At 39.2% G+C, this 13,410-nt stretch overlaps 1 protein-coding gene across 1 annotated transcript in view; it reads left to right on the plus strand.

The window, feature by feature from the left end:
* Nucleotides 1-589: 589 nt before the first annotated feature.
* The window catches only part of LOC109926856 (interleukin-23 receptor-like), a 129,061-nt gene continuing 116,240 nt past the window's right edge, over nucleotides 590-13,410 (plus strand). Inside the window, exon 1 of the mRNA XM_048602077.1 lies at nucleotides 590-620. Within this exon, the coding sequence (XP_048458034.1) occupies nucleotides 590-620 (31 nt within the window). The remainder of the gene's footprint in view (nucleotides 621-13,410) is intronic.

Genomic DNA, 13,410 nt, shown 5'->3' on the forward strand with positions numbered 1-13,410 from the left:
TTTACATATGTGACTAAATGCATTTCTCAAACTTTATCACAGATATTGGTATAGTCTAGACCCAAGCTCTTAATAGACTGGTTAGCTGACTAACTTTGTCAGCATAAATATAAAGTTTGCATCATATGGCATACTGCTATAGAAATTGGAACTGATATGTTTTTATAAAAACATATCAGATGGCATGGTGTAAAATTGATGTTATCATTTACTTCTCTTAAATGTACATGCTTGCTTGATCATAAGTGCATGCAATATCACAGCAGTAGGTATTGGAGTCAGATTACAGCTTGGGTTAAATAGTTTATTAAGGGTCAGTCTTTTAAGGCCCAAATTGAACCAAAGCAGAGGTGGGCAGCCAGTGAAAAATAGCAGCTATGTTGCTGGCATCCTGTCTCTATTCTGGACGTGAAAAATCTTTATGACGACTGAGCATGTCAGGGTACATTGATTGGCAAATCCACCTGAATGCCTTGTGAGGCCAGTTAAAGGTAGTTAAGGGCCCTTTTTAAAAAGCCTGACTGCAGATTTCAACTTTGGTGGAGCTATCTGCCTGACATGCTGAAGGCAGGCGCTGACCAAGTCCAGGATGGTCATCAAGGCCAAAACAAATTCTGCAGGTAAGTATAATGGCTGATCAGATATGATAGTTTAACTCTTTTGGGTTAGAAATATAGCAGCCAAGCAAAGGTCGGAGAAGAGTCAGCATTAGAATCTTCAGAGGATTGTAACTCTACTGGTACTGCTTGGGCATCAAGGCAGTGGGACGGCTGTTTAGACTTCACCTGAGCACCAGAAAGGCTGCAGCTAGAAATGTGTGATGCTTCTTCAGAGATCAAGGGCTCTGGAGATGAGCAGCAACAGCCTGCGCAAGAATGGCAGAGACTTTTTTTTGTTTATCCTTTCATGAGATGTAGCTTTGTCAGAAATTGTCCAACCCTAAATGCATTTGAACTGACTGGCTTGCAATCCCATTTCAAAGCACTGTTTAAGACTAAATCGCGTTGTTATGGGTCTGGAGTTATACACAGGCCAGACCAGGTAAGAATGGTGCTGAAAAGCCAGAGGAGTGGGACAAGGGGGATGAAGGAGAATAAGGCATTATCTTGAGCTATGCATCAACAGATGGATATCTACACACGACTGAAGAACAGTGCCAAAAGAGACTAATTCCCTAGGCAGATCGTTATTGTTGCAGACAGATGTGTTTTTTTTCCTATTCTCATCATGTCCATAAGATTGAGATTTAATTTTACCACTTTGGTTAAACAAAATGGGTATAATTCCCCCACTCCTTCAGTTTGTGGACTCTATCTGTGGTAAAATTAAGTCAGAAGTAAGGTTTATTTTACATACTCTTAGACATGGGAAACATTTTCCATCACAAGCCCCCTTACAAACATACATGGAAAAAATACAATTGGATAGGATAAAATGATTATTCAAAACAAAACAACCAAGGGATATTGGTTTATGAATATCCTTGCTTTTGACACAGAGTCTAAACGTCCAAACCTAGAGTTCAGATTCTGGAATTGCTTTGTGGGAATGATTGGCTAAACAGCAGATAAGAAATGGTAGGAAGCTCCTTCCTTTAAAAATCTAATGGAAAATCTTCTGAGGATGTTCTGCTCACAGGTAATTTCTGTTTCATTGTGTTGATGAAAACAAATTTATTTGTAGAGAGAACAAAATTAGCTTGTAGCCTGTTTTTTATAGGTCAGTGAATATTCCTCTGTAGTCTGCAATTAGGTGTATTGATTTTGTCAGTAGATGTTGTATTGAGCAATGCTGGCTCCTAGATTGTATTAAAATTGTTTGATTTTTATTGAGACCAACTGCCTTTTTTACTGTGGGAGTCATGTTACCAAGCTCTCTGGAGGAGGAGAAGCAGCTACCATTGAAACAACAAAGGCTTGCATTGTAGATAGTCAGCTATCTGTGACCCACTCCTAGGTCAAGTGAAAAGTCATTAACACATCTCAGAGTTGGTGAAACTTCTAGGATTTATTTTCTTGGAGACTGATCACCCACTCTTTTCTCTCTCAACTGGTTTGAATGTTGAAGGTCAAGAGTTTAATGATGGTTGTACTGTCAGTGCAAACTATTAGGAGATACAATAGTTCAAATAGGAAGCATTCCAGACCCATCAGAAGGTACAGGCTGTTGATTGTCTTGCTGACATTGACTTCTGCAAAGTCTCTAGAAGGTTATTTCTAAGTCCAGTGACTTAATTATAGTAGCCATCTTTGTTTGTGAATGTTTTTGTTTTTGAAAATACATTAAACAAAGTTAATATTTAGATATGTATTAAAATTCATTTTATTCTTTGCCCACTCATGTGTACAGATGTCTATAGCAGTCACAATGAATGTTCGCCAAGCCAGTGATGCCCATATCCTGTAATGAATTTAAAAAAAAACCTCATTCCGTGAATTGTCACACCGTGCATGTCGTGGTAAAGGTAACTGTTTTGCCACTTGATCCTTCCAAGGTCAGCTGCAAATCACTGGCATCTCATGGGTAGCTACACACTGGTGCATTAGCAGATGACAAATTACCTAAATGGACTAGGTTCACAATTAATAGGTTTTGCGGTCTCAGGAGACATTGCATCTGATATCTGGACAGGTTGTTTGTTACACTCCAATATTTTCCATCAGGATTCGTAATGGTTATGATAGTCTACAATGTCTCCATAACGTGGTCCTCCAAACAATAGGTGTGGAGCTAGAGGATCCTAAAGCCATGGTAGGAGGGAGCTCATCTGGAGAGTAGCAGAAACAGGAGGTAATAGAAAAGGAGAACTATAAGGTAATGGCAGAAGACACTAGATAAATAAATATTCCTTCTGCACAATGAGGTCTGCTCCCTTTGCCAGCCTCTCAGAAGTGGATTCCCCTCCTCTGCTATCTAGCTTCCAGAATTAGATTAATGTCAGCAATGATGAGGTGAGGGTCTATCTTGCCCTGGGTGCAAGATCTTTGGCTTTGTTGAAACACCACCCCCACTCCCCCCAGTGAAGTAAAAGGCACAAACTCTCCTTCAGGACAGGAAACAGCCTCCCTGATGGCTGCCATGGGAAATCTAAATGAGTCCCAAAATTCATCTAACAGACCTGCCCCCATTCCTATCCCACTGACTCCAATCGGAGAGGAAACCAATCATCCCAAAGAAAATCTGAACTTATTCAGTTTCCCAATATTTCTGACACAGAAACATACATTATTTCCTGCTTCTGTGGGGAAAATTCATCTCCAGGTTATACATGCATCTCCCATGGGAGCAGGCAGGTGGAGGGGCAGATAGGTGTGTGTCAGTGATGAAGGTATAGAAATCATGCTGGGGCTCCAGATCATGGCCTTGGTCCTCCCAATGTTTAGCTGGAGGGATTAATGTGTCATAGAATCATCGAATTTTACAGTACTAGAAGGACCCATTCAACCCATCGTATCTGTACTGGCTTCCAAAAGAGCTACCCAGCTAGTCCCACTCTCTAGCCCTCTCTCCATGGTCCTCTAACTTCATCACTTTCAAATATATATCCAGCTCCCTTTTGGAACACACCTCCACCACTGTCCCAGGGAGCGCATTCCAAATCCTAACAACTGAGTAAAGAAGCTTCTCTTCATTTTTCTCCTGGTCTCTTGCTGGCAATTTGGAAATTGTGATGCCTAGTTATTGACATACCACCTAGTTATTGACATACCAACTAGTGGAAATGAAATATCTTTCTTTACCCTGTCAAAGTTGTTCATAATTTTGAACACCTCAATAAGATCACTTCTTAATTTTCTCTGCTCCAAGAAGAATAAGCCCAATCTCTCTAATCTTTCCTTTTATCGAAAATCCTTCGTTGTCGGTATCATTCAAGAAAATCTCTTTTGAAGTCTTTCCAGGGCTTTAAAATAAGTGCAACTGAATACAATACTCCAAATGTGGCCTGACCTATGATTTGCTGACATGTAGGATGACTTCCTAGCTTTTCTACTCAATGCCTCTATTTATAAACCCAAAGATCCTATAAGCCTTAACAACTGTTTCAACTTGCCTGGCCACCTTCAGAGAATCATGCACGTGAACCTGGAGGTCCCTCTGCTCCTGTACTTTCCTAAATTAGCCGATATTTTCTCTCAATATTTCTTCTACAAAAATGCATTGCGTGACATTTCTTTGCATTGAAATTCATCTGCCAGATGTCTGCCCATTTGGCCAACTTGTCAATGTCCTTCTAAAGTTCCTCAGCGTCCTCCTCACAATCTACTATTCACACTAGCTTAGTACCATCTGCAAATTCAGGGACTTTTCCCTCAACACCCATCTCCAAATCATTTATATAAATCAGAAAAAGCAAAGGTCCCAACAACACTGGGTAACATCTCTTTCAATTTGTCTCCAATCGGTGAGAAATGCCCAACTATACTTATCCTCTGTGTTTCCTATCTTTTAGCCAAGTTCTAATCCATACTGCCAAGGACTCATCAATTCCAAACATTTCTAATTTGTTAATCAACCTGCTATGCTAATCAACCCACCAATCAAATGCTATCTGCAAGTCCAAATATACAACATTCAAACACTACCCCCATTGAATGCCTGTGTCACCTCATCAAAGAACTCCATTAAATTTGAGTCAGAACCTGCCTTTGACAAAGACTTGTTGACTGTCTAGTATTAACTATTTTTCCTCTAAGTGTGTATTTACCCTACTGTGTATTTTGCCCTCCATCTGGGGTCATGGGATTGTGGTGAGAGTGTGAACCTCCAAACAGTGAGCCGACGTGAAATCACTGTCCTCGTCCATATTATAATCCGGAATGAAAATAGACACAGTGAATATCATCATACTAACATGCTTGTATACTACATAAACTATTGAAATTATTGGAATGCAAATGTAGCTCTATAATTGTATTGATTATGAAAAAATGCAGCGCCAACATAAGTCTGTAAAATGGTCAAATGTTCAAAATGGATTCTCCATTATCAATAATAGTATTTCTTGCGTTCACTTTGAAAATACCAGCTAAACAATCAACCCTTTGCCCAAAATTAAAAAAAGATTTTATCCTAAATTTTAAATTTAATTCTACAATTAAACCTTTTTCAATGTTTTTAAAATTGTTTATCTGGACAAGCAAGGAAGAAGCAAAATAAGGGAACTTCACAAAGAGAAGGCAGAAAAGACCTTCCTTCAGTGTCATTTCTACTGACCGGCAGATATGATGATTGATCAGGTTTGGTATTGACCAATCTGTCAAATTGTTGCAATATATTGGCCTTAAACCTATGCTTCAGCTTTCCACACTTAGACTTATAGCTGGATACAGAATACTTTTTGTCACGTTGACCTGTTAGTCAGCTGGAAAGTAAGAAAACAACAATAGTGACCTACAATTTGCTGCAACAAGTCATTAATAAAATCTGCTGTAGTTAGACATGCCTTTGCATGTTTAGGTTGTCAATCTTTTTGACAAGTTGCTGAATGTGCCAAATGACAAGTAGTGCAGTGAAGGAAATAGCATCAAGGAGCTGAGTAAATAGGACAAACTACTGAATATCCCCTTTACCAGTCAGAGTGAAAGATTGTGAAATTAACAGTACAAATACAGAGAAAGCAGTGACAACAAAATTGTGTGAATTGTATGTGAAATCCAGCACAGAAAGGGAAACAAAGATTAGATTAAGAGATGGAGAAATAAACAGGCAGAGAAGTTATACTTTCTTTTATTTTATGTTTTGCTCATTATTAGATGTTTTAAAGTTAAAACCTGCAAGAAAGAGACTCCATTTTAATAATTAATTTTCCATGCTAATATTGGTTAATAGTTTTTTCATGTAGTTATGATATATATCCTGGAATGAACAAGATTGAACTTGCTGTGGCAAGTTTAATTTACGTCCATCACATCAGATCAGAAATTTCAAGTCATTCAATGGATTTCAATGAAGTCGACCGTGAAGTTAATAGCAAAGTAGCACTAATTGGATTGCAGCTTTTGGATACAAGCATACAAGTTAAGGGCAGAAGTGGGCCATTCACGTGTCAGGCCTGTAATTCCAATTCGATAAGATCATGGCTGATCTAACTGTAATCTCAAATCCACATTCCTACCTGCTCAGTAGTGCTTCTACCCCTTGCTTAACAAGAATCTATCCACTTCTGCATTAAAAATATTCAAGGACTCTGCTTCTATCACCTTTTCAGGAAGAGAATTCCAAAGAGAGACAACTCTCAGAAAAGACTTTTGCATCATCTCTCCTTTCAATGGGCAACCCCTGATTTTTAAACAGTGACCCCTTGAAATAAATGATAAAATTTATTTTGCCTTTCCTAATTACTTGCTGCATCTGCACACTAGTCTTTTGTAAGTCATGTACAATGATAACTGGATCCCTCTGCATTTCAGAACTCTGCAATTTCTCATCAATTAGATGATATGTCATTTTATGCATGTATTATATGCATTTTTTCTGGCCAAAACTGACAATTTCTCAATTTCCCACATTGTACACCATTTGCCACATCTTTCTCCATTTATTTAATCTATCTATCTATTTCTGTGGCCTCTTTATGTCTGTTTCGCAGCATACTTTCCTACCTCACCTTATGTCATCAGCAAATTTGGCAACAATAATATCATTAGTCTCTTCATCTAAATCATTTCTATAAATTGTGAAAAGCTGGCACACCATGCATTACATCTTGCCAACCCAGAAAATACCCACTTATACATACCCTGTGCTTCCTGTTTTTTCCAGCCAAGCCTCTAACTATGCCAGTATGTTATCCTTACACTTTCATTTCGCCTCTATTTTGCACAATGGTTTTTGAGAAGACAGTTTATCAAATGCATTCTAGAAATTATTGTAGATCTATTGGTAACCCTTTATCCATAGCATGTATTTGCTCCTCAAAGTAGTCCAATAGATTGATCAAATATGATTTCCCTTTCACAAAACCATGTTGACTCCGCCTGATTACCTTGAACTTATTCAAGTGCCCTGTTATAACTTATTTACTAATAGATTGTAACATTTTCCCAATTACAGATGTTAAACTAACTGTCTAATTGTTTTTGTGCTTTCTGTCTCCCTTCATTTTTGTTAAGAAGTTACATTCTCTAACCTCCCATTTAATGGGATAATCCCCAAATCAAGGGAGTTTTGTGAATTAGAACCAATGCACCAACTGTCCCACTCACCACTTATTTTAAGTCTGAAGGATAAAGTCCATCAGGCCCCAATACTTATCAGCCCACTGCTCAAACAATTTACTGCTTCTCTGATTGTGATTTGCCTAAGTTGTTTCATCCTTCCATTTCCTGATTTATCACTGTTTCTGGAATGTTTCTTATATCCTTTACTGTGAAGACTGATGCAAGATACCTTTTCAATTGATCTGCCATTTCCTTATTTTCCAATATAAATTCTCTAGTCTCACTTTCTATAGGAACAAGTCTCACTTTGTTAACAATTTTCTTCTTTAAATAACTATAGAAACTCTTACTATTTGCTTTTACATTTCTGGTTAGCTTTCTCTTGTACAGTAATATTTCTTTTCATGTATATTTTGGTCATTCTTTGCTGTTTCTTTTGTCCAATCTTCTGACTTGCCACCTGTCTTTGTGCAATTATATGCTTTTACTTTTAGGCTGATACCATAGAGTTATACAGCATGAAAACAGACACTTTTTGGTCTAACTGATCTGCACTGACCAGACATCCTAAACGGATATAGTCCCATTTGCCAGCATTTGGCCAATATCCCTCTAAACCTTCCTATGCATGTACCCATCCAGATGTCTTTTAAATATTGTAATTGTACCTGCCTCCACCACTTCCTCTGGCAGCTTATTCCATACACACACCATTTTTTGCCTGAAAACGTTGCTCTTCCGGTACCTTCTTAAATCTTTCCCCTTCACATTAACCTATGCCGACTAATTTTGGACTCCCCTACCTTGGGAAAAAGACTTTGGCTACTCACCCTTGCCAAGCTCCTCATGATTTTATAAACCTCTATAAAGTCACCCCTCAGCCTCCAAAGCTCCAGGGGGGAAAAAGCCCAGCCTTTCAGCCTCTCCCTATAGCTCAATCCAGGCCACATCCTTGTAAATCTTTTCTGAACACTTTTTCAAGTTTAGCAAGGTGACCAGTTTTGAACATGATATTCTAAAAGTGGCCTTACCTATGTCTTGTACAGCCGTAACATGATGTCCCAACTCTTATAATTAATGCACAGACCAGTGAAAGCAAGCATGCTAACTGCATTCTTCACTATCCTGTCTACCTGTGACTCCACTTTTAAGGAACTATGCACCTGCACCCCCATGTCTGTTTGTTTGGCAGCACTCCCCAGGGCCCTATCATTAACTGTATTAGTTCTGCCCTGGTTTGTCTTACCAAAATTTATCCTCACATTTATCTAAATCAAATTCCATCTGTCATTCCTTGGCCCATTGGTCCATCTGATCAAGATCCCATTGTGCTCTGAGATAACCTTCTTCACTATCCACTACACCACCAATTTTGCTGTCATCTGCAAACTTGTTAACCATACCTCATATATTCACATCCAAATCACTTCTATAAAGGACAAAAAGCAGGGGACCCAGCACCGATCCTTGTAGACACAAACCTCCAGTCCAAAAAACAACTCTCTACCACCACTCCCTGTCTCCTACCTTCAAGCCAATTTTGTATCCAAGTGACAAGCTCCTGCTGGATTTCATGTGACCTCACCTTGCTAACCAGTCTACCATGCAGAACCTTCTTGAATGCCTTGCTGAAGGCAATGTCCACTGCTCTGCCTTCATCAAGCCTCTTTGTCACCTCCTTCAAAAAACTCAGTCAGGTTAGTGAGACATGATTTCCTATACACAAAGCCTTGTTGACCATCCCTAATCAGCTCTTGCCTTTCCAAATGCATGTAAATCCTGTCTCTCAGAATCCCCTCCACCTTTAACATTTCTAGTTAACTAGAGATAGTGAGCCTGTCCTTTGAGATTTTTCTTACTCTTTGGAATATATATAGAAACATAAAAACATAGGAGCAGGAAGAAGCCATTCGGCCCTTTGAGCCTGTTCCACCATTCACCACAATTATGGCTAATCATCCAATTCAATAGCCCAATCCTGCTTTCTCCTCATAGCCTTAGATCTCATTCACACCAAGTGCTATATTTAGCAGGTTATTGAATACATTCAATGTTTTGGCATCAACTACTTCCTGTGGTAATGAATTCCACAGGCTCACCACTCTTTGGGTGAAGAAATGTCTCCTCATCTCCGTCCTAAATGCTCTACCCCAAATCCTCAAACTGTAACCCCTGGTTCTGGACCCACCCACCTTTGGGAACATTCTCCCTGCATCCATCCTGTCTAGTCCTGTTAGAATTTTATAAGTCTGAGATCCCCCCTCATTCGTCTGAACTCCAGTGAAAACAATCCTAACCTCCTCAATCTCTCCTCATACGTCAGTCTCACCAGACCTGGAATCAGTCTGGTAAACCTTCGCTGCACTCCCTCAAAAGCAAGAGCATCCTTTCTCGGAAAAGGAGACCAAAACTGCACACAATATTCTAGGTGTGGTCTCACCAAGGCCCTATATAACTGCAACAACACATCCCTGCTCCTGTACTCAACCTCTTGCAATGAAGGGCAACGTACCATTTGCCTTCTTTACTGCCTGCTGCACCTGCATGCTTACCTTCAGTGACTGGAGCACAAGGGCACCCAGGACCCATTGCATACTTCCCTCTCCCAATTTACAGTCATTCAGGTAGTAATCGGCCTTTTGTTTTTGCTTCCAAAGTGAATGTTCTGTGTACTCTGAAATGTCCCTTTAAAAGCCTGCCACTTCATCTTTATTGACCTATCTTTTAATCTAATTTGTAACTTCACTTTAGCCAGCTTTGCTTTCATGCCCCCAGTAATTCCCCTTATTTAAATTTAAAAGAATATTCGCTGGCCCCTTTCTCTCTCTCAAGATGAATGTAAAATTCAATGGTATTATAGTCACTGCTACTCAAACTGTTTCAACAAAAGATCATTTATTAACACTATCTCAAATAAATGCTTGTGGTACAGAGCTTAAATATTGCTAGAAGGAAACAAAATGTTTGTCTTACACTCATCAGAACTAGGATTCAAGAAGCAGACTTAAAAAAGAGACACTGTTTTATACAACATGAGGAGAGGGTACTAACTGTTTAGATCATCATTGGCTTGGGGATGCAGAACGGATTAACTGCCAATCTTAATTCTCAGAACCAGGCAGATATTAGTCAGTTCATTGCCATAGGGATGCATCGCCATAATTTTGACAGGTACTTTAGGCAAATGAAAAATAGGTACCAGCTGCAAATTTTCATGATCTGTATTACTCACAAAGGAGCATAGCTCATCCAAAATTCTAGTCACAACAACACATCATCAAATGTTTCAGGAAACATTAGTTATCACAAAAAAACAAGCAAAAGTCAGAATGATGCAAATCTGAGAAAGATGAAATGAGATGATAGAATTCCAGTAACATGATATGCATTTTTTAGAAGAACTTTCATTTTCCTTAAAATATTTTAGAACCACAATAAGCATGAACCTGACTCTAGTTTCTCTCTCTTCACTAGTGTAGAATATTAACTATATCGAACATTCATGCAAATGTTGATATTTCAAAGAGTTGTATTGTATTGCCAGTTGTTTACCATGTCCTTCTAGTGAGTCAATGGAACTATTTCCAGAACTGTTGTCAGATGCATCATTCAGTGCTGTGCAACAAGCAACTACCACACTTTTTGAGCCACTGTTTAAGTACTTTCCTCCTTTCAGCAACATATGTTGTCTGTAAGAATAAGGTGATGCTGTCATCATCAAACCTGATACCATGTTTCTTCATTGGGATGCTGGTACTTTGTAAGCCAGCAGGAAGAGCTGCAGATGAATGAATGTTAAAATCAAGAAAGATACACAGCAAATAGTCAGCCTTGCAAATAAACAAGGCAAAAGAGAGATTTTTCAAATTCAATTTACAATCTCAGCAACTTGCATTTATATAAAGCTTTTGGTGTTGAAAATTGTCTCGACACTTTTCATGGGCATATCGAGAAAAGATGGGGGCTGAACCAAAGAAAGAGTTACTTCAGTCAAAACCATGATGTGAGTGCAATGATCAGCAATAGGACTCTTGTTGCCTTGGGGAGGCCTTTTTTGTGAACAGATGTTCTGGAGGGAAATGTGGAGAGGCATGATGATTGTTGATCTGAAAGCTGAGAGCAAAGTGTCAGGGATGGCTGGGTGAAAGGGACGGATTAAAGATTTTTAGCAAGATTCATTCTCCATGAAGATGCTGGTCAATAAACTAGGAAGAAGGGGCATTTTGGATTGCAGCTCATTAAGAGGGCAGTGACAGGGCTCCCAATGAACTCTTGTAAAATGATATGTAAGAAACAGGCTAGTTGTTACTGTGAGTTTAACGAAGTGCAATTCAATGCTGGAACAGTGGCAGGAGAGTAAGAACACTGAGGTTTAGTTAAAGAGACTGAAGACATTGTATTCAAGTTTGCTGATGATACAAAGTTGGATAGGAAAGTGAATTGTGAACAGGACATAGAAAAACATATGGTACATTTGAATTTTTAACAAATGAATTGTAGTATGTCAGTAAAACAATTTTAATACTATTATATAGGCCATTGGTGAAGCTACTCCTGGAATACTATATACAGTTTTGTCCTCCTTACCTATGTAAGGACATTCCTTAGAATGAAACAAAGGTTCACTAGACGTTTTTGTGGGATGAGAGGATTGTCATATGAAGAGAGATTAAATGGAGTAAGTTTATAGTGGGGTAAGTTTGTAGATGATCAGCGCAGTGGCTCAGTGGTTAGCACTGCTGCCTCACAGTGCCAGGGACGCAGGTTTGATTCCACCCTGGGCGACTGACTATGTGGAGTTTGCACATTCTCCCCATGTCTTTGGGTGCTCTGGTTTCCTCCCACAGTCTAAAGATATGCAGGTTAGGTGGACTGGTCATGCTAAATTGCCCATAGCGTCCAGTGGTGTGTAAATTAGTGGATTAGGCATGGGAAATGCCAGGTTACAGGGAAAGGATAGGGGAATGAGTCTTCATGGGATGTTCTTCGGAGAGTTGGTGTGGATTTGTTGGGCCAAATGGCCTATTTCCACACTGTAGGGATTCTATGAAGATGAAGATTTCTATGAAATATATCACATTCTTAAGTGCCTTGACGCTGGGAGGTTGTTCCTCCTGTCGGGAAAATCTATAAATAGGGATTACAGCCTCAGAATAAATGCATTTCCATTTAGAGCTGAAATAAGGAGAAGTGCCTTCACTGAAAGGGTTCTGAGTCTTTAAAATTCTTTACCCCAGAGGGCTGTTGATACTCAGTCATTAGTAACAATCAATTCATCGAGGCTTCTTTCCAAACTTGTGATATTTACTGACTTGAAGAACAAAGACAACAGATGCATGGGAGCATCACCACTTGAAGGTTCCCCTCCAAGCCACACACTGTCCTGACTAGGTACTACATCATTATTTCTTCATTGTCATTGAGTCAAAATCATGGAACTCACGAACTATCAGAACTGTGGATGTGCCTACACTACATGGACTGCATTAGTTCAAAAAGACAGCTCACGACTGCCTTTTCTAGGACAATTGGAGATGGGCAACAAATGTTGGCATTTCCAGCGATGGCTCACATCCTATGAAAGAACAAACAAAATATCAGAAAATCCGAATCAACATAACCGGGTCAGGAAATTACAGGATATGTGCAGGAAGATGTGGTTGATGTAGAGAATCAACGACCGGGTAGGTCTGAATAGCAAAAAGCTTAGCCCTGTTTCTATTTTTTTTATGTTCTTAACCAACTGTTTATCCACTGGTGAGAAACTTGATTGTTTTAACAACTCCCCACAAGGCAAGACTCACAAATTTAACAGAAATTGTTTATTGGTAATACCATTAGGGGGCTCCAAACGCACTTATCATTTTAACTCTGTTGCAAACTTTAAAGTCTCTGAGGCATTTCTATTTCTTTTCCTTGATTGGCATAAGGCAAACAACATGTCATCTTGTGCTTGGGACACATGCGCACAATGCAAATTGGGATTTAATCATAAAAATTGCACGGTACACTTTTTTAGCAAATTGTAACTATACTATACGCAGGGAATCATACAAGAATTTATGCCCTGTAACACAATGAACACAGAAAACACAGTTGAAAAGTAAAATTTGTATTTACAGATTAAATTGATTGGAAATAGGTTTGCAAAATTGTGAAAATATATTCAGAGATAGTAGGAACTGCAGATGCTGGAGAATCCGAGACAACAAGGTGCAGGGCTGGATGAACACAGCAGGCCAAGCAGCAT

The sequence above is a fragment of the Rhincodon typus genome, chromosome 10, assembly GCF_021869965.1.
Source record: "Rhincodon typus isolate 14 chromosome 10, sRhiTyp1.1, whole genome shotgun sequence".
NCBI classification, from domain to species: Eukaryota; Metazoa; Chordata; class Chondrichthyes; order Orectolobiformes; family Rhincodontidae; genus Rhincodon; species Rhincodon typus.